General features: G+C 37.9%; 1 protein-coding gene across 1 annotated transcript in view; it reads left to right on the top strand.

Annotated features, from left to right (window-relative positions):
• Cngb3 (cyclic nucleotide gated channel beta 3) overlaps positions 1-20,535 on the top strand; it is a 124,189-nt gene extending 103,654 nt beyond the window's left edge. The window contains exons 16-18 of the mRNA XM_005381981.2: positions 15,518-15,664; positions 15,902-16,076; positions 20,226-20,535. Coding sequence (XP_005382038.1) covers positions 15,518-15,664; positions 15,902-16,076; positions 20,226-20,486 — 583 coding nt within the window. The 3' untranslated portion in view covers positions 20,487-20,535. The remainder of the gene's footprint in view (positions 1-15,517; positions 15,665-15,901; positions 16,077-20,225) is intronic.
• The last annotated feature ends 1,086 nt before the right edge of the window (positions 20,536-21,621 follow it).

Here is a 21,621-nt window from a genome sequence, read left to right as displayed (position 1 = left end):
TCTTTGGGGGAGCTCTGGTCCTTACTTTGAACATTACTTTGAACTTCCTGTCTCCAGTGCAGATCCCTCAGCCTGCTGGAACAGATCCTTCAACCTGCTGGCACAGACTTTCTGGTCCACCACTGACCTATGAGCCTTCCCAGTGTAGGTCCTTGATACAGACTTACCTGAGATATTGTTGTAGGCTCTAGGCTTCCAGTTGGACTCATGGAGGTGCAAGTCATTGCCATGGGCTCTAGATGTTCAGCTGGAGTCATGAAGGACATTGCTGCAGGATCCAGGCCCTCACTTGGATTCTTTGAATCTCTAGTGTGTGGACAGATTTCCTGCACTCTTTTGCATTTGACTCTTTGGGTTACTATTATAGAATAATCCTATAAATTATGTGTCCTGTACTAAATCTTTTCCCTTGTAAACCATGACTACAGCTGGTAGCAAGTTGACAAGAGGGGATGTGGTACTTAGGATGGTGTGTCAATTTGATTGGCTATGGGATCCACCCAAAGGATTGATGGAAGATACTTTTTGGTGTCTGTGTGGGTCATGGAGGATAGCTTTGGTTGTATGTCTGGTCCCTCACCCTTTCCTCTCTGGCACTGTTCCTTTACTCTGCCTCCCTCGGTAAGCTGAGCATATTTGCTCTGTAATGTCCTTCTGCCATGATACTTCTGCCTGGGAGCCAGTTAACCATGGACTGCATGTCCCTAAACTGTGAGTTAAATTAAACCTCTCCTCCTTTAAATGATAGGTGTTTGGTATTATATTTCCATGATAAGAAAGCTGACTAATATAGTTGGTGAATATCAGAATATTAATTTTAGAATTAATTCACTAAAAGCACTTAAACCAGTGTCCAGCATCTCTTAAAACTCAATAAATAATAAGTATTGTTACCATGTTTCTATGGGCTAGGAGAATTTTAACTTAGAACAAGTAAGTCCCAAATGCAAAAATGTAGAAAGTAAATTTAAGTGTTTTGCAAGTGAACCCCTACAAATATCTAGTTCTACATTTAAAGTTATTAATTATCCATTAAAAATATACCTTTGGGTGAATGGAGTTGCTAGATTTTAAAGTACTGCTCTAAACTTTGGGAATATATATATATAAACAGTAGACAAAATATGGTCCCTCACAAATCTTACAGCCTAATGGAAAAAACTGGAAATAGTTGAACAATTAACTAGACAAGAAAACTTCCCATCATGAAAACTGCCATGAATGCAAAAACTTACTAGAAAATGACAGGGGATGGAACTTTCAATATGTAATCAGGGATGATCTCTCTAAAAAGAGAGAGGAGCTTAAAAGAGGAGAGGAGCCATTCAGAAATGGGAAGGAGCCTCTCAAATGATAAAACAGCAGTGGCCTAGATGTAAAGCTAGCTTGCCCAGTCAAGGGCAGAGAAGTCAGTAAGCTGGAGCACAGCCAAAGAACACCAAAGAGATGAGCGAGGGCCAAATTGTGCAAGTCTGTTAGGCCATGGTGGGAAACTTTTTTATGGTAAATACAAATGGATGCACTGGAGGATTCTGAGCTAAAGACTGACACAATCTAAATTATGATTTTAAAAGATCACTCCAACAGCTGTACGGAAAAAAGACCGAAAAAGAGCAAAAATGAAACAAAGGACGCCAGATGCAGTGACCCAAGTAAAGGATGACTGAGAACATTGCTGTTCCACACTGCCCAGTATCTTGCCTGGGATAGAAGAGCTCATGAGGGATAGGGCCAACACTCAAACTTGAGTCTTCATGAGTCAGGGTCTCACGCTCTTTCTCCCACACTGCAGAAGAAAGGCATACGCTGAATCCCTGACTTCATAGCTGCTAGAAAAGTTTCTTTGAATTCCAGAGACACAGGTAATTTCCAATGACTTCATATTAGCGTAATCCAGGTTTGACAATCCTTGGAATGTCAAAGCATGTTATTTTCCTGATGATTATATGCTTTCCTTTGTAAATTATCCCCTGGTTTTATGACTGGGCAGGCACTCCTGTGACAGTGGTGTTCTGGGGCAGTGGTGGAAGCCCTTCTCAGAAAGTCAAAGACACGAACTACTTGCTTATTTCTATGACTTGCTTAGTGGGAGTCCTTGCAAAGGTAATTTAATTTTTGTGACTTAATAATCATTGTTATCTTCAGGGTCATAAAACATGTGATGGTCTCATCTAAAACACTGCAGAAATTTATTAGCTGGCCTCTCCCAAGCATTGACTATTCCCTAAAGAATAAAGCTTTGTAAATACAAGTATATTAATTGGTTGATGTTATCACAGGACGAAATATCCTAGGAATAGAATCCAGGTGCTGCTGAGTTGCAACTGAAAGTAATTCTAGATTCCTGACAGCAGTTTCTCAAATGATTCTCCTCTTATCCATTTGGTATCCTAAGTCAAATTGAAACCAGCAATCAGACATGCTCTAAACTTACTCAACAATCTGATTAATTCGAGCAAGGGGAGGTTTTTGCCTTGATTCTCTTCCTGGTTTTGGCTGAGTAGAAACAAGATGCATCTGCTCCGTCCAGATACCCACAGGCTTCTCAGGCCCACAGCTGTCCTACACCTCTGCAGCTGTACTCATTTATTCCAGATGGAGGTATCTCTGCCAAACATCCAGACCCTGGAAAGATCTAGGAATAGTGTTTACTACTCGGAAATGCTGCAACCTTTGTTAAAATGAGCTAAATCCAGCACTATCATGTAGCTTTTTATTTTTTATTTTAAAGAAAAGAAGAATAAACAATAAAAACCATGGTATAAAATTTCAAAGCAAGATTGTAGGAGAGCAACAATGTTCAGTATATTGCATGCTGTTATCTTCAAAGTAATTGCTCGTATTATAAGACATAGGCATGAAAATTTGATCAAACTATAGGCATAAACCTTTCCTTTCAATAAGCTAGAAGCAATTAGTAGCATACCATCAGCTACTTTTTCTCAGGAAAAAAAGATAAGAAAGAAAGGACTTAAGGGCTTTCAAGGACATTATATACTAATCCAAAAGAGCAAAGTCTAGAGTAAAGTATAGTTTTTGATCCTGTCATGAAGAAAATCCAGACCACAGTACGTGGGGGAATATTTATGAGAGAAGGTCTTGCCATGTAATTCAGGCTGGCTTTGAACTCACTATGTAGCTGAACTCGAACCCATGATGATCCTCCTGTCTCATCCTTCTGAGCACATTTCCAATTAACATCTGAAGAGTGCAAATACCCCATTCTTAGAGGAAAGATCCAGAACTTTCTGAGGGATGGCTTAACGACGTTTCTGACTCCATCATCCTTACACATATTTAGTGTCAAGTCTTTTTCACTAAATATTTCTAGTCACTTCCTATCTCTGTCCGCATCTGTTAAAACTTCACTTTCCTTGAAATGTCTCTTAAGTTTTACTTTTGTATTGTTGTGTTTCCATTGGGATTTCTTACTAATTTTATCTTACTTTGAAATATCTTCTCACTGGAAAATTACTACTCATCCTTCAAGAACCAATTCAAATGCCTTCTGTTTGAAGCCATCTCTAACCACCCCAAAATAAATAGTAGCTCCCTGTTTTACACATTCACAGTATTTAATTCATGCTTTTATTATAGTAATTACTGCTGATTTATAGTTAATTTGTTCAAATGGGCTTTTTCAACACACTGAGCTATTAAAGTATAAGAACTAGTACTTACCCATTTTTATATTACCAGTAGCTGCATGAAAACTGCGCAGTCCATGGTGATTTTTTTTATATGCTGCCTCTGTACATCAGCTACTCAGCAAATTTTTTTTGTTTTAATGAGACAGTGTCCTATTATATAGTTCAGACTGGCCTTGAACTCTGTATGTAGCCCAGGCTGGCCTTGAGCTTGCAGTGATTCTCCTGCCTCAGACACCTGAGTGCTGGGGTTATAGGTGTGCACCACCACACCCAGCTCAGCAATTAATAACTAAGTAGTTAATTTTGGTTTAAGAAAAACAATGAAAATTATATTCTGGCTCCTGCACAGCTGAAGGTGAGGTGCCTCGGAGAAAACCATGTAATCCCTTCTTTGCTAGACACAGTACCAGCCACCAGGGTGCAAAGGTAAGCAAGAAACATCTGCTCAAGAGCCTCACAAACAAGTGAGATGAGTAAGTTAAAGACTTCAATCCATGTGATTGCATCCAGTGGTGAAAATATTGCATGCACAGGACTTTACAGAGCAAAAAAATTCACCATGACTTGTGCGTCTTTCAGATTTTGCATTTACTTGAGATTATTTTATGAGTTAGATAGCTTTCTATCACCACAAGAAATACCTGAAATAATCAACTTATGAAGAGAAGTGGCTGGCTTGTCTTATAGTTTCAGAGGTCCCAGCCTGTGGTCAATTGGACCCATTGCTTTTGGGCCTGTACTAAGGCAGCACATGACAGCAGGAGCACCTAGGAGAGCAAAATCCATTCACCTCATGTCCAGGAATCAGAAGAAAAGAGGAAAAGCCTGGGATCCCAGTCTCATTCAAGGGCATAACCCCAGTGACCTTGGAGCCCCAGCAGACCTCTCGTCTAAAAGTCTCCACCACCAATGGTGCTGCCTTGGGGACCAAGTCTTTACTGTAGGGTCTTAACATAAGGATTTAAGAGCTAAAGCAGAATTTTGGAACTGAAAATAGAAATTTCTTTTTGTTTTGTTTTGTTTTGTTTTAATTTATTTTAAAAATAAAACAAGGAAAACATTAACAAACAGACATCTATTTGCAAAATAGCATAAGAACAATACAAATAATACAGAGTTACAGACAAAGTGATAGGAAATTAACAATGGTTGTTGTATTATGTATGGATATCTTCAAAGTGGTTTCTCAGGAAAACAAATCGAGACATGCAATATTGATCACAAAGTAATCATTAAAGCAATAGAAGACAGTAGTACAACTATGTTAGCTATCCTGTATATACATACATATATAATTTCCCCTTCTTTCCCTTGTCTTTTCCCACACCCCAGTTGCCCTTTACTTTTGAGCATTTTCCTTTCATTTCACAATGTCTATCATACCTCCTAGTTTTTATTCACTCTTTCTGGTTCTTACACTAGTGAGACAATACACTGCTTATACATGCAGGTCTGATTTATTTCACTTATCAGTATGGTCTCTAGTTCTGACCATTTACCTATAAAAGCCTCAAGTTTATCTTTTTTTGTAGCTGAGTAATATTCCATTATATAAAGGTACCACTTTTTATCCAATCTTCAGTGGGTGGACATTTGGGTTGCTTACACAATTTAGCAATTACAAATTGCGCCACTATGAACATGGGTACACATATATCACTGTGATATGATGTTTTCAGATTTTCTGGGAAAGCCGGACGTGTTGGCGCATGCCTGTAATCCCAGCACTCAGGAGGCTGAGGCAGGAGGATCATTGCAAGTTCGAGATCAGCCTGGGCTACAAAGTGAGCTCAAGGCCAGCCTGGACTGCATAGCGAGACCCTGTCTCAAACAGGATAGATAACATGGTTGTTCTTCTATCTGCTGTTTCTATGCTGAAAGAAACTGTCAATGAGCCTTTGGTTGACCAGTATTGCATGTCTATATCTGTTTTCATGAGAAGCCACTTTGAAGATATCAATATGTAATACAACCACCATTGTTAATTCCCTACCACTTTGTTTGGAACTCTGTATTGTCTGTATTGTGCTTGTGATATGTTGTAAAATGTTGTATGTCTGTTAATGTTTCCCTCCTTTTATCCTTAAAATAAAAAAAAATAAAAAAAAAAGACCAAAAAAAAAAAAAAAAAACAGATCTTCTGGGAAAATACCCAGAAGGGGAATATCTGGGTTGAATGGGAACTCTAGACCTACTTTGCTGGGGAGTCTCCAAATTGATTTCCACACTGATTTCACCAGTCTGCATTCCCTCCAACAGTGGAGAAGGGTTCCTATTTCTCCACAGCCTCCCCAGCACTTGTTATTGGTTGATTTCTTAATGCTAGCCATTCTTACTGGGGTGAGATGAAATCTCTGTGTTGTTTTAATTTGCATTTCTTGAATGACTAAAGATGTTGAACATTTTCTCATGTATCTATTTGCCATTTGTATTTCCTTATCTGAGAAGTGTGTATTCATCTCAGCTGCCCATTTTTGGATTGGGTCTTTGTGTAGGGAGGGCTGATGTTTTTTAATTCTTTATATGTTCTAGATAGAAGGTTTTTGTCCAAGGGAAAGTCAGCTAAAATTTTTTCCCAATTTGTGGGTTTTCTTTTTACTCTGCTGGTGATTTCTTTAGATGTCCAGAAACTTTACAGTAGGATGAGGAAAACAGACCTTTCATTGTTCCCTCAAATGATATTTGGAAACAACGTGTTATGGGTCAGTTCCAGTAATCCCACTGTGGGGTACATTAAGGATTATTCACACATGATGCCTACAGTGGGGTCAAGGGTGGCCCCTTTGATGACATGCACGTATTTTAGCCCACAGAACCTGCACATACATGATTGTATTTGGGAAAAGGGCCTTTGTAGATAACACTAGGATGAGAACCTTAAACCAGGCATGGTAGTGCATCCTTGCAATCCCAGCACTCATAAAGCTGAGGCAGGAGGATTGCAAGTTCCAGGCCAGCCTGGGCTACATACACAGTGAGTTCAAAGCCAGCCTGTACAACATGAGGAGACTCTGCCTCAAAAACAAAACAAAAGTAGATAAGGATTTCAAAATGAGATAATCCTGGGTTATCTGACTGCATCTCAAATTCACTAATCAGCGTCCTTATAAAAGAAAAAGAGAAGACCATGCAGAGACTAAGGCAGTAACTGAGCTTCTGAAGCCACAGGCAAGGAATACCCAGAAGCACCACAAGCTGGGAGACGCAGAGAAGATTTTCCCCTAGAGTCATGACAGGGAGTACAGTTCTGCTGACTCTTTGAATTTAAATTAATGGGATCCAGAATGTAAACGTTCTCTGGGGAAAGGATAAAGCAGTTATGCTTGACACCTCCCTAAAATTCACCCTCCACAGCCAGTCCTCCTCTGAGACCTGCTGATCTAACCTAAACAGTGTCTCAGACGATTAGGGTCTTACCTTCTCCACTACCACTTCTTTGGCCCAGAAATGTCTGCAGTGACCCACTCCATTTACCATACACTTCATAATCTAGCTTCTATTCTGCGGGCAGAGTGACTCCAGAAACACAGGTCTGGTCATGTCATTGTCCTGTTCCTAAAACTATTCAATGCTTTCATGCTATTCTTAGGAATAAAGTAAAAATTTCTTATCCTGACCTGTAAAATCTTGCAGAATTTAGCCTTGCCTATTTTTCTACTTTAGGTTGCACCTTTAATCCAGACATCCTGCTGATACCTTTCAAATCTGAACATACCATACTCCCTCCAGCCACAGGAAGTCTGCACCTGCTATCACCCCTGCCTGGATACTTTCTCCTACCCACTTGACCTAGAGCTCAGCTTCTTTCAAACTTTCTGGATTCCCCACTATTGAGACCTCCTAGGTCTCCTTGCTTTGTGTTCTTGTTGAAATATTCCCTCCTTTCAGAGTATTTATCTTTGTAGCTATAGTCATTGGTGCATTTATTTTTCAATGTATTTGTTTTCCTTTCTGAAAGGGACTACCTGGATTGAATATACTAACTATGATCTGTGCACCAGGATGTCCCCTGTGGAACTAAAAAGATTGGAATCCAGCCAATATCCCACTTCTGGGTCACAAACCCTGGTTGTTGTGCATGTACTTCTTACTTTTCAAGATGGAGGACATTCTTCCAGCCAAACTTTGTACCCATGGGAGTGCATGTACCCAGAGAGGCCCTACTTTTCTAATTTGCACAAAAACACCACACAAGCTTGCAGAGATCCTAGTAGATATTGTGTGTGATTTGTGCTGCACTCCTTTCCCTAGCCCTTAGGATATTGCTTGGCCCACTTAAGTGCCTAATAAATAGTTTTTGAATAGACAAGTGAATGTAATTATCTTTCTATCTTTGTGAACGTAGGAATACACATTTATTTTGGTCATGAATATGCATATTCAGCCTTGTGTCCTTTTGTCAGTTTTTTATTATTAAGAATAGTACTCCTATACTTATCTTTGTAAAATTACTTTATTCTCTTTTAAGTTTTTTTAGGTTTATTCCCAGAAGTGAAATAAGTAGGTCAAAAGTTAGAAACATTTTTATAACTCTTTTAATATATGAGATTATTTCCCACAAAAAATTGAACCAATTTATAACACAACCAACAATGTAAAGCTATTTTTCCAAAACACTGCTGATATTACTTTATTATTCTCATTGGCCTGGCATTTTAATAGGTTCTTTTAATTTGCATTTCTCTAAATAGTGCCTTGAAAATAATAGGTCCTCAATAAATATTTGCTAAGTGAATTAATGTCTTATTTTCACAAATATGATCATTTGCAATCTGCATTTTTTTCTTCACTTTTTTTTATCACATATGACAAACTATGGGGTATAATTTAGACTCTGATATATTCTTATATGTTTCAAGCATCTAGCTTTCATTCAAAATTTTTACATTCTATCATTTTACCAGTTGTATTAGTCAAATCACTCATTTTGAGGGTTTCAGTGTGCTATGCTCGATATCATTGTGAAAAGGTCAAATATTTTGAAGACTAATTTTAACTCTCTTTTTCCTTTTCAAAGCATTTTTGTCTATTTTTCCTGAAAAGTCAGTTTTTTAAAAATAAGAGTAGCAGGAAGATGTGTATATCTTTGGGTTATTTTAATTCCATATTCTTACTTGTCTTAGAATAATTCTTCTTATTTTTTTTCTTTCCTAAGAGGTAGAATGTAGTAGGTACATGTACGAGCAGAGGTAAGTATACTTGTTTAAGCTGAGGGGAAAGATTGTTTATTATTTCTATTCATTTCCTATTTTAAACCTAAATGATACCTGTGTCAAAAATATACATTTAAATTTCACTGTAGGGGCTGGGGATTTAGCTCAGCGGCAAAAGCGCCTGCCTGGCAAGCGCAAGGTCGTGAGTTCGGTTCCTGGTACCAGAGAAAAACCAAATAAATAAATAAATAAATAAATAAATAAATAAATTTCACTGTATCCTCCGAAATACAGTCACTTTGGCTGTGCAGCGCCTTTTTGTTTAGAACAAAAATGCACCTCGCCTAAGTCTCACAGTGGTCCCGGGATCAAATACACTATCAGTGTCACTTTTTGAATATTTCTTTAAGTATTCTCCTGGCTCCTCTTAATCCAAAGTTAAACTAAGGCTCTTTACTACACTTGGAATAACAGAAAGAAAATTCAGAGATCCAAAGATTCAGTCCCTGACCCTGACTGGCTTCCTTTCTTGTGTCTCATGACATTCATCAGCAAGTCTGTCATGAAAACAATGACTTCAGTGGCATCCCTGGAATTATGGTATGAAAAGAAGATCCCTTCACTTGGGTAGCTCTCATCTTGGATTTTAATTTCAATGATAATATTCTTAAGTATTTGTTCTTGAACAATTACCCATGTCTGGAAGCATAGGTAAGAATATCTCACCAAGTGAATGTGGTCATTAGCTAGGAAAATATGTGGATTCACAGTTGAAAAAAGCAATACTTCTAAAACTATAAGCGTTATACAATATGACAATTCTAGCTGTTTTGACTTTTTAAAAAGCTAATATATTAGCTCATTTGATACAGGATTTTCTAATCAAAGTATCATAGTATCATTTGATACAGGATTTTCTAATGAAAACATCATGGGCACTTGGAAGGAGATAAATAAACAAGACCTGAAATAGACAATACATACTATTCTTTTTCTCCATACTCCTTCTTTAGAATTTTTACCCAGATTCTTTATTTTCCATCCATTTCTTTATGAGCAATTCAAAACTGAAGTTATGGAGGAAAAAGGGATAGACACTTTATATCTGTAAAATATCAGCTTTCTAACATTGTTAAAAATCCATGAGTGCAGTTGTTCCTCAAAAAATTACACACACACACACACAAAAAAAAAAAAAAAAAAAATCTAGGCTAACGCGTTTGCCATTCAGCCTGCAGATTTATGAATATCAAAGTATTTGTAGAGCAAGAAGCCCAGGCAGAGATGACCCCAGGACATTCTCTGATATTTGCTCACCTACGAAAGTTTTGTTAGAATTTATTGAGTCAAATTGCAAAATTGTCAAGGAACAAAGTGTTGCCCAATAACAATGACAAAGGAAAAAGAGTATCTCAGGAAGAAAATCTACATAGGTGATCTAACCTCTTGTCCTCCAAATATAACTCAGTTGGAAATTTGCTTAATGAGACCAAATATCTGAAGTTGTGGTCTTTTACTCAGCATTGGATTTTTCACCGACAATGTTGAGAGTTAGTTTTATTTCTATTCTAGGAAATAATTCTACATGAGGAAATTCATTTAAGACTGTCTTTATTTTAGGAAGCATTTCTATCCCTTACAGTTATTGAAGCATTAATCTGTCTAGGAAGGCTGCCTGAAGAACTTTGTGTTTCAACGCCACGATTTGGGGATTGTGAGAGACTTCATTACTTCATCTGTCAAAATGGAGTCACAGTAATACATAACTTCCTTGTAGGACTGAAAAGTGTTACTGGGGTTAACAAAAAGAATTTATAGCCAGGCATGGTGGCACACACATGTAATCCCAGCATTTGGGAGGCTGAGGCAGGAGGATCTCTGTGAGTTTGAGGCCAGCCTGGGCTACATAGTGAGTTCAAGGCAGCCTGAACTACATAGCGAGACCTTGTCTAAATAATAATGATGATGATAACAATAATAATAACAATGAGCTTAGAAAACTATTTGTCTCATACTCCTCAATAATGTTAGCTAGTAATGCTATTACTGATATCAGTATTTGCTAGTTTGACTGTGTTCACATGAACTTATTCTACTCCCAGGTACAAACAGGCTGAAAGCAGATGTTAATCATCTGTATAAACCCAGAACAAGCCCACCGTGGAGTACTATATGTTTACATTCATAATTTATGTTTAGTTTATTTTTCTCTTTCATTTCACATTATACAGTGAATTATTTATCTTCCCCAGCACAATTAGCCTCCAAACACAGTCATCTATGTAGTCGTCAACTCATAAAAAAAACTTGAGGGTTTATCAGAGCCCAGCTTGGGAAACGGAGTGTAGACCAATATTAGTGCACTTACCTAGCATGTGCAAAGCTCTAGGCTTGGTCCCTCACATGTCAAAAATAGATAGATAGTAAACAAACCCACCTGAGAAAAAGCATATTTAAGGATTGTTTCTCCAAATACTCTAATCAGCGCCATGGATCATTCCAGAGCAACAAAGAGCTGGGTATCTAGAATGTATTGTACTGATAGTCATGCTTTGTTCATAGAATTACTCTTACTAAACTGTATTTGAGAGCCACGTAAAGAGTTTATTGGGGATTCTGTTACAAATAGTCCCAGTGACAAAATATATATGTATATAATATATATAAATATTGTGATATATACATATTTACATATATGAGATAGTTACACTACTTATTTCTTACTTCATTGAAAAGAAAGGTTTGTGCTAATATTGTTTGAATAATTAAATGCCAATATCTTGTTCTCTGAGTAACTAATTTTTTTTTTTTTGTACTGGGAATCAAATTTAAGACCTTGCACTTGCCAGGCAGGCACATACGCCACTGAGCTGTATCCCTGGCCCTCTGTGTAACTAATTTAAGGATAATAATACACAATGTATTAACCATGGTTACCCTCCTATTATCTTGTTTTGAAATTGTTTTCATTTTTTCTCTTTAAAATAAAAAGAATAGTCCCAGCAAACTACCATTGTGTTACTGTGTAACAAAACCCCTCTGAAAAGTGGTCTTGTTCTATGAACCCCTTCAGGAGATATTTCTATTTGTCCTAAAATGAAGAAGTCATTTATTTAATTGCAGTAAAACATGGTTTAAAGCCAAATTTGAAACGCTTTCACATCAAAGTTTGACTTTTTAAATAACCTCTATTTTAAATTCCCATAATTGTTTGCCCTTTGCTTCTACACTCGGTGCCCTTTCTTTCCTTCCCCTTTCCCATGTGAGTTCTTTCTGAATACAGCGGCTGTGCTAGAAAGGGCTGCACAAGTTGTGCCCTCCACAAGTCCAAAGGTTTCACAAGACAGTATACTGTGCACACACAGTGCGGAATTGGTAATGCCATCTGTGGCAAGCCTGAAAAAAAACTTGGAATGAATAAACAACTAAGAACTATCTGAACACTCTAGCTTTCTGTAAAAAAAATTATGCAAATATATATGCATCTTATGTATGATATATATATGTATGTGTGTGTGTGTGTGTCCACTTTCTGTTGCTATTAAAGTAGGTATCAATGCTGTTAACGTATGTGTCTTAATTACTTTTCTCATTGCTGACACAAAATACCTGACACCCAAAATTAAAGGAGGAAAGGTTTGTTTAACTCACAGTTTGTAGAGATTTCAGTCCATACTCAGCTGGCTGCAAGGCAAAGTGGTATGGCAGAGGAGAAACAGTTCATGGCAGGCAGAAGGTAGCAAAGCAACAAGGGACAACACCACCTCTTTCTATCGCTTTTATCTTATCCAGGCTACTTAGAGCGGGTAGTAGTCACACCATTAATCTTACTGCCCTTGTCCCAGCGTTATACCATGAGTCCATCCCATCATCACACACTCTAGATCCAGCCACCTCTGAAAAAGAGCCATCTTTTTCAGAGCCAAATGAGGTTTTTCGGGGACATGTAGACATAAGCCATAACAATATGTAATTTACAAAGCATACACAATTATTTGACTCACACTCTGTGACATTCTTCCCCAACAGGAAAGTCCAAAATTATGACACTGTCACCTAGTGGGGTCATCTTGCTTCATCATAGTATGGGGCATCATGGTGAGACAAAGCCAGCTGGCTCTCCTGCTAAGGCCATTTATGCCCTCAGGAGGGACACTGCTGTCCTGACTCGTCTGATTCCAATCACTTCCAAAGGGCCCATCTCCAAATACCATTAACATATGAATTTGAAAATTAAGTTTCTAATACATGAAGTTTGGAGAACACTTTCAAATTGTAGGGAGTGTGTGTTTGGGTGGTGCATGTGTATATCCAAATTGCTGCTTGTTCCTGACATTTAGACATACAAGTCCTCTCATATAGTGACTGAATACTCCATCTCTCTGTGACATTCACACTTTTGATCACTCATCCAACTTTGGCACACTAGTACAAAACAAGTAGTTCAGTGTTCAGTTTATACCACAAAGTAGGGTTTTAAACTGCTCATTCAGAATTTATCTAACTGTATCTTCTTCATAATCAAATAGTAAGCATATCTTAAACAGCTAGTTCTTTATAATCAGGTAGCTGTAGTACGTAATAAAAATGACTTTGTTCCTATAGGAGAGATTAGTAACCTGTCCATAAATATATTTACAAAGTACTTGGTTCCAAAGCCTGTATTCCTTCACGAAACCATACCATGCTCTTCTCCTCCTTCACCTCGTCATGTTGAATATGTAGTAGGGACTTACTACTTATATGATTGAAGGGAAAATCAATAAAGTCCTTCAGTTATTCTCCAAGGTCATTTCTAATAGAAGTAAGTCTAAGATTAGAAACAGTTTCTTTGTTTCCTGGGCCATTCCTCTCTTCATGTTTTTTTAAACCTGGAGACATTTAACATTAACCTGAACCATTTGTCCTCCGGCCTGAGCTCTTTGAGAAACTCTATGTGGTGCTGGGAATATTTAGGAAGCTCCTTACTAAGCGATTTAATGAGCAAAACTTTCCATTGGTTGAATGTTAGAGCAGCACTTTGTGGACAAGAAGGGGAAAAAAGATGCTATTTTAAACACTGCTGAGAGAGTTTGGGCAAAATCCATCTGGCAGACAGACTATTTCTTCCGTTCAAAAACTCATCAAGCTCTCCAAACGTGTAACCTGTAGGCAAGTTTAATTAAAGCTTGAGAAATCTCAAAATAACCTGACATTTAAATATGTTATTTCTGTTCTCCTCTTATAGTCTGTCATACTCACAGAGGCACTCTCAGATTCAAATTAAGCTCCCCAGTGCCATCCAGCCCTGCCTAACTACTGGATTACCCTATGTTTGAGGCTACGGGAATGTGAATGAAATTGACTTACCCAATCACTGTCTTTTGAATCGTAATATCCATTTCATAGATGGGCAAGTAAATAGGAATTTTGGTAGGTAAGTATGTGAAAGCATAATTGTCATGAGACAGAGAGGGAAAGGATAGACAGACAGACAGACAGATGAGATGATACATAGGCAGATGGAATAAAATTCATTTCTCTTGCTTTTCTGACAAAGGCAGAGAATGTCTCAGAAAGAACCTTAGGGAAGGACAAGAATAAGAGTTCTTTGGGAATGGAGTGAAAGAACTGAATGGCAAAATCATTGAGCAAAATAAGTAGGCATTAGTACAGTCACACCATGGATTACAAATATAGCCGTTGTGTTCTGGAGGACTAATTCCCTTAAGTGGTGTAGAGAACCCTGGACTGCCCTTCCTCATCCCCACCTCTAATGTCAGATGAAAGTAGGTGACTCTGTTTGCTGCCATATGGTGGCCTTACAGTAGGGTTTTTTTCTCCTTCTTTTCTTTCTTCCTTGCTTAGGCTTTAATTGGACATTTTATGTGATTCCTTTTTTCCCCTCCTCTTTTAGCATAATAATTATAATTTTTAAACACTTAATCACAGCCCTAAAGGTTTCATTGTACATTTACAGTATTTTTTTTTCTTTTTGAGACAGGGTCTTGCTATGTAGTTCAAGCTAGCTTTGAATTTACTACATAGCCCAAGTTGACCTTAAACTCACTGTGACCCTCCTGCCTCATCCTCCTCTGTGCATGCGCCCATCAGGCCCCATTTATGATACTTTTACACTGAGATAGGATCTTACTAAGTTGCCCAGGCTGGCCTGATGCTTTGATCCTCCTGTCTCAGCCTCTGAGTAGCCAGGGTTATAGGCATGAACCACCACATGCAGCTGGCATGTATTTAATGTTTGCTGTAAGTGTAGGGGCCAGGAGCTTCTGATTCCTCTTGTGTTTCTGTTTCCACTCCCCTGTTGATTTAACTTCCTTAAATCGACCTTTTCAGTGAGCGTTTGCCTCCCACTGCTGAGTCAGCTCTAATCACTCCCACAGGAAACCTGTGGGTGGGAGGGAAATATTCTAAAATATTATGACTATGTCACAGTCTTTTGGGGCGCGGGGTCTCTGTGCCATGAGCTTACAAAAGTTTCTTAGCTTCCCATTCCCCCTGTGTGGGGACAGCTTGAGGGTCCGCACTGGGGAAAATGCTCTTCCTTCAGGTAGGGTAAGGGTCTGGTAAAGTATTCTCTCTGAATATGGGCCACTATTAAGGGGAACAAGTGTACTCTGGGAGGAAATGGTTATAACACTTGCTGTTCACTTTTAAAAAGATCTCAGTGAAGGAGGAATGAAACTGCTGGCCAAGACTCCCTTCTCTCTCTTGTAGCCTTCTAGCAACTGGAGGAGGAAACCGTCGAACCGCCAATGTGGTAGCCCACGGGTTTGCCAGTCTTTTAACTCTGGACAAAAAGACCCTTCAAGAAATTCTAGTGCATTATCCAGATTCTGAAAAGCTCCTCATGAAGAAAGCCAGGTACAACTGTTAAAACCTAACAGAAGTGGACAGAGCCGGTTTTACTCTATGAAATCTAAAATGAAGATAAATTTGTTAGGATTGTAGTCGCCTTTCTCCTTGAGCCATGCTTAAATACAACTTAATGTGGTTACCTGCTGAAAGTTCACCCATAGAAGAAATTACCTGTTTTTTCTGGTAGGTTTTGCCAAAACTCTCACAAAATTACCCGAAACAGCTTTTCTCTGTTATCTGCAGAGTACTTTTAACCCAGAAGGGTAAGCTCAAGGAGGCAACGCCACCAAGGATAGGACTCGCCTTCCTCATCCCACCGAAACAAGAGGCACCTAAAATGTTTAGCGCTCTTGTGGGAGGCAGAGGAAAGGCAGATCTTGGGAAACTGCTCAAACTGAAGAGAGAACAGACAGCTCAGGTAAGGGGGAAGAGTGAGTGAATGGAGGGCTGTAGTGGAGCGTGTCCTGGACTGCGTATACCCAGACCAGCGCCTGTTCTAATTCCAGCCGACCTTGGGGTGATTGGATGCATCTAATGGTAACAACTCCTCCTTCATACACTGTATTTTTTTTAAGAAAATAGTACATAAAAAGAACAATAGCGAAATACAAACATTAAAAAGGTCATTAAGGGGCTGGGGATTTAGCTCAGCGGCAAAGTGCCTGCCTGGCATGTGCAAGGTCGTGAGTTCGATTCCTGGTACCGGAAGAAAAACGAAAAACAAAACAAACCAAAACAGAAAAAAGGTCATTAAAAATGATACGGGGCTTCAAACCAAATGATAGGGATTAACTGGTTGTTATATTACATACTGTTATCTTCAAGGAAGTTGCTCAGATTACCAGATATAAGAATGGAAGATTGATCAAATCATTAAGCAGAATAAGAAAATAATAATTTAAAAGAATATTAAGACAATATATAGTTTTACTAGACAGGATTGTAGGAATTCACCAATGGTTTTTATACTGCAAATTGTGGTCTTCACATAAATTGCTCAGATTACCAGATATAAGCATGCAAAACTGGTCAAAATATAAAAATATAAAAAAAGCTTTTAATCATTAACTGTTCTGCCCATCAACTGAGGAATGGATAAAAAAAATGTGGTATTTTTATACCATGGAGTATTACTCAGCTATAAAAAAATAAACTCGAGGCTTTTATAGCTAAATGGATACACCTAGAGACCATAATCATAAGTGAAATAAATCGGACCCACATGTGTAAACATCACATTATCTCCCTGGTGTAAGAATATGAAAGAGTAAATAAACCCAAAATGTACAATAGATAATAGGAAAGGGAAAGAAATTGCTCAAAGGAGGGAACAACTGGGATGAGGAAAGAAGAAAAGAAAGTACTAAGGCATTTTATATTATATATATAATAACCATATTATTAGTTAATTACCAGTTAATAACCATATTTATTATTTAAACTATATTTCTATATATCATCACATTTAATACTCCTAGTTCTCTACAAATGGCTTTAATATGTAATATTCATGAACACAGTTGATCCTCAGCATTCATGGGCTCTGTGTTTGTGAATCTACCCTCTCCTTATAATTTATTTGCAACTCCAAATCAATACTAATGATGATTTTGCAGTCGTTCTCAGACAAGGGCATTTGCAGACTGGAAAAAAAGTTCCCTGATGCCTATATTCCATGCCGAGGCTGAACAAGGAAAGCCTACCCTCTTGTTTCACTCTCATGCTGTACAAAAGTGACCCTTTTGTGGTGTATTTGGTGCAATATTTTGCATGTTCGGGTGTTTCCTTTTTTTTGGTGACTTTACTGTTTGAAATGGCCCCCAGGCGTAGTACTGAAATTTGCCCAGAGTTCCTGACGGCAACAGCACTGTGACATACCTTAGGAAGTGTGTGTGTTAGGTGAGTTTTATTTACTTATTAGTTATAATGTCATTAATGTCATTGTCCGTGAGTTCAATGTAATGAATCAACAATTCCTCAACTTAATTCCTCAAGTTAAATACACACAAAACATATATCGATTCATTGACAAAAATGCCAAGACCCGAGGCTCTTGGGAATCTAACCTTCTATTTTTTTCTCTAGGAGCAATGATTCAGTAATTGCTAATTCTGTGTTTGTAGAAACTTTATAGAACAAAGCTACCATAAGTATACAACAGTGTACATATATATATATATATATATACATACATATAAATATATAAGCCATTTATCAACATGGTATTAAATATATCGACAAATATTATCTGTGTATTTCATAAAAGTTTAAAGCCAGGTCATACATGTTTATAGCAGTACAATTCATAACAGCTAAATCTTGCAAGCAGCCTATATGCCCATCAAGAGATAATTAGATAAAGAAAATGTGGTATATATACATAATAGAGTACTACTTAGCCATAAAGAATGATAGATCTGAGTTATTTGTAGTTACTTGTATGGGTGCCCCTTGAGATCATAATACTAAGTAAAATAAATGAGACACAGCATAAATATCACATGATTTCTTTTAGAGGAGAAACTCAAAATATAAATAATTTAGAGCAAAAGAAAATACAGGTAATACAAACTAGGGAGACAGATCCTTTGCAAATAGGATAGGGATGTAGAAATACAGGGAAGCAGGGGATGGGGGGGAAAAGGGAAGCAAAATGACTTAAGATGTGTTATGTAGATGGACCAAATCACCACAATGAAAGGAATCCTTCTGTTCAGCAAACAGGTACTAATAAACATAAAAGAAGGCTAAAGCCAGAAATAAACTTACAGCCTTACAGAGTTCATTCAAGCCCTTTATATCATAGATGAAACTGAGATCCAGGTTAAGAAATTTGGAGAAGATCAGATTTAGTTGCAAGGCAAAAAAATAATAATAATTATTTCTCAATGTCCAGACTTACATGCTTACACTGACCTGCCTTCTAATTCCTAGAAATATAAAGAAATGTTACTGCTTTTTTCTTTTTTTATTTCTATATTTCTTTGATTTTCATTAAAAAGTCTGAGAGCAGATATTGAAAAACAGACAGAGATTTAAGTTTTCTGAATATAACCATCATGTTATCTCTAAAACTATGAGAAACGGATAGTCGCAGACCTTTTACAGCATGAATAAAGCAGCAGGCATGGGGGCCTACCTGAGTACTCCTGTCACTCAGAGACTGAAGCGGGAAGATAGTGGGTTCAGTCTAGGCTACAGAGGAGTTCAAATCAGCCTGCACGATATGTAGAGTCCATGAAAAAACTATACACACTTCAGGAAAACAAAAACTTGAATAATATTTTAATACTAAATTTATTGAGACATCATGAGATTAATACAAGCTACCTTTGGCCCCTACAATTACAAGAGGTGCTGAAAGTGGTGGCCATTAGCTTCCAGACAATTCTTAGTATGGCAAACTGCAGCTTGGGTAACTTCGGGCATTGAGATGGCTGCACATGCTTTTTCAGTTTCTTCTGTAAGGGCCAGCAGTGTATATACCACATGTGCTATATGGGTTTTCTGTGATATACCACATCCTCTAGGGTCCCCCACATGAGGGTAACACCATCTGTTGAAAAAAATCATACTTTTTTTTTTTTTTGAAGTGTGTATACAATCTTGAAGTGTGTATACATTTTTTTTGGCAGAGTCTGTATATAGTCAGGCCCTGTCTCAAAGAATCAAAAAATAATAATAACCAAATAGTATAAAGCCACTCACATTCAAGAGATTAAAATTTGCCTCTTTCGTTTCCTCCCATGCAGCACTACAGTGAGAATTACAGATAGACAGTAAATCAAATGCATCATTTGTATTGGCACAGAAATCATAATTTGCCCAAAAAACATGAGAGTAAGACACATATAAGTAAACATGTTAATAAGATTCCAACTTTATCTGTGCAGATTTATTCCTTCAGCAAGTGTCTCTCAAATGTACCCCAAGCACCTTCAGTAAAGAACGCAGCATAGGGGCTGGGGATTTAGCTCAGCAGCAAAAGCGCCTGCCTGGCAAGTGCAAGGTCGTGAGTTTGGTTCCTGGTACCGGAGAAAAACCAAAAAAAACAAAAACAAAAAAAAACAAAACAAAAAAAGAACACAGCATATTTTTTTACTATGAAATTTCTATAGATAATACTAAGTACAGTAGTTCAAAAGGGATAGTTCAAGCACACATGCAACAAAAGGAGAAGACTGGATTTGGTTAACACTTTTTAAATTAAGAGGTAAATACTTAAAATTTCATCTTAATTTTAAAGCAGAAATTTAAAAAGCAAAAACAAAATTCCCATGCATTGCATTTAGTAATTCTATGAGTATGATGACCAGTAAGAAGAAAATTCTTTGGCGGGGACAAAAAATGCAATGTGGACTAACACTGTAAATCAAACCTAACAGCTGGGCTCCATTCTCCAGCACACCAGAAAACTTAGTGAAATGAGAGTTGGAAGCAAGGCAGGCATGATCCCCCGAGTCGCATAACTCATGATCTTTGGGTTGGCCCTGAATGATGCATGCTGACCAAAAGACTCCCCGTCCTTAATTATTCAGTATTAATTCCTTGTAACTGCTTCCTCCAGGGAAAAAATGGAAACTCCAAAGGAGAAGAAGGTAAAAGAAAAGAAGATGAAGACAGAGGAAGAGGACCAGCAGAGAAGACACTAGACAGGTCCAAAGATGAAGCAAGTTCTATTACAGGAGAGGAAATGCCCCAGTCGATGGGAAGGGCAGCTTTACTGAAAGAAACTACCGGTCAATCAGTCCTCATCAGCATGGCTCCCTCTGCTGAGACCGGGGAGGAAGTGCTGACTATTGAAGTCAAAGACAATTCTAAGCAATAACGTTCGACTGTCTTTAGATATAGCCTAGCTATTTCCCAAAGAGATTGTACCTAGGATTGTAGCTTAAATTGATGCAGATTTAAGTCCTTGCCAGGACCCTTGAGAAACCATTGGCAAATCCCTAACTTAGTTTCTAAGACTTGTCTGAGAGTGTAATTTCATGCACTTTTAATAAAAAGATTATTAAAAACTGTCTCTATCCTCTATTGTCATTTGCGCTATGCAACTCTTGTTCCTTCTAATTATATGTAGTATTTTTCCCCTTCTCTTCTTTCCTGTTGGTAATTCTCCTTTCCATTTTGACTAGCTTAGTCTTGGCTCTGATGTGATTTTTCTCCTGTATTTTTGTTGTATGTGATTTCTGGTATGGCCCTGCTAACGTTGGTTATATCTTCTAGGTATGAGTCTTGTCTTTTTACCATTAAAGAGAATGAAATCTTAATAAAATACATCAAAATTCAGTTAGTTTCCATTCAGACGAGGATATCAAATCAACCCAGCAGCTGGAACACAAAAGAAAAAGGATCATGAATAAGAAATCTGATTGCCAGAACAGTCCGCTGATGAGCACACAGTGCGGTAAAATCTTGGAAAATCTGTGTCCTTTTCCAAAGAGAAAAAATTTATACTTTACTTTCCTCCAATTAAAAAGGGAGCCATCTTTCTAACTCCTCTGGCCCAACAGAGTCAGACTGTCCCCATCTTCACTCAAAGGTACCAAATTGAAGTGTCTCATTTTACACTTTAGTAAAAAAGCGATGAGGCTAGGAAGGCAGACTGCACACATGTCACGCTGACATATCGCCACAATTTGTGGAACCTATACGTACAGCTGTTTACAAAATCTCCAAGTTAATTAAGCGCACTTTAGGAAGCTGTCCTCATGAATCAGCTAGCATTAGCATAATTACCAAAGCTGCATGCTGTGAAGGAGCTAAAAAAGCCAGGCTGCTGTCGGAAGTAATAATACATATAGAATTCCATTCTAATAAATGTCATTAGTGTATAACATCAAGCTCTGTATAATAAGGCTATTTCGGAATCCCTGAAGATGTTCACTGGTAGCAGCACTTTGCTGATAGGATTTTAACAAACTATATTAGTTAGCCAAAGAGCCTACAACACAGATGCAGTC

The sequence above is a fragment of the Chinchilla lanigera genome, unplaced genomic scaffold (genome assembly GCF_000276665.1).
Source record: "Chinchilla lanigera isolate Chin_1 unplaced genomic scaffold, ChiLan1.0 scaffold00016, whole genome shotgun sequence".
Taxonomy (NCBI): domain Eukaryota; kingdom Metazoa; phylum Chordata; class Mammalia; order Rodentia; family Chinchillidae; genus Chinchilla; species Chinchilla lanigera.
Note: the sequence above shows the minus strand (reverse complement) of the source record. Positions and strands in the feature narration are given on the sequence as shown.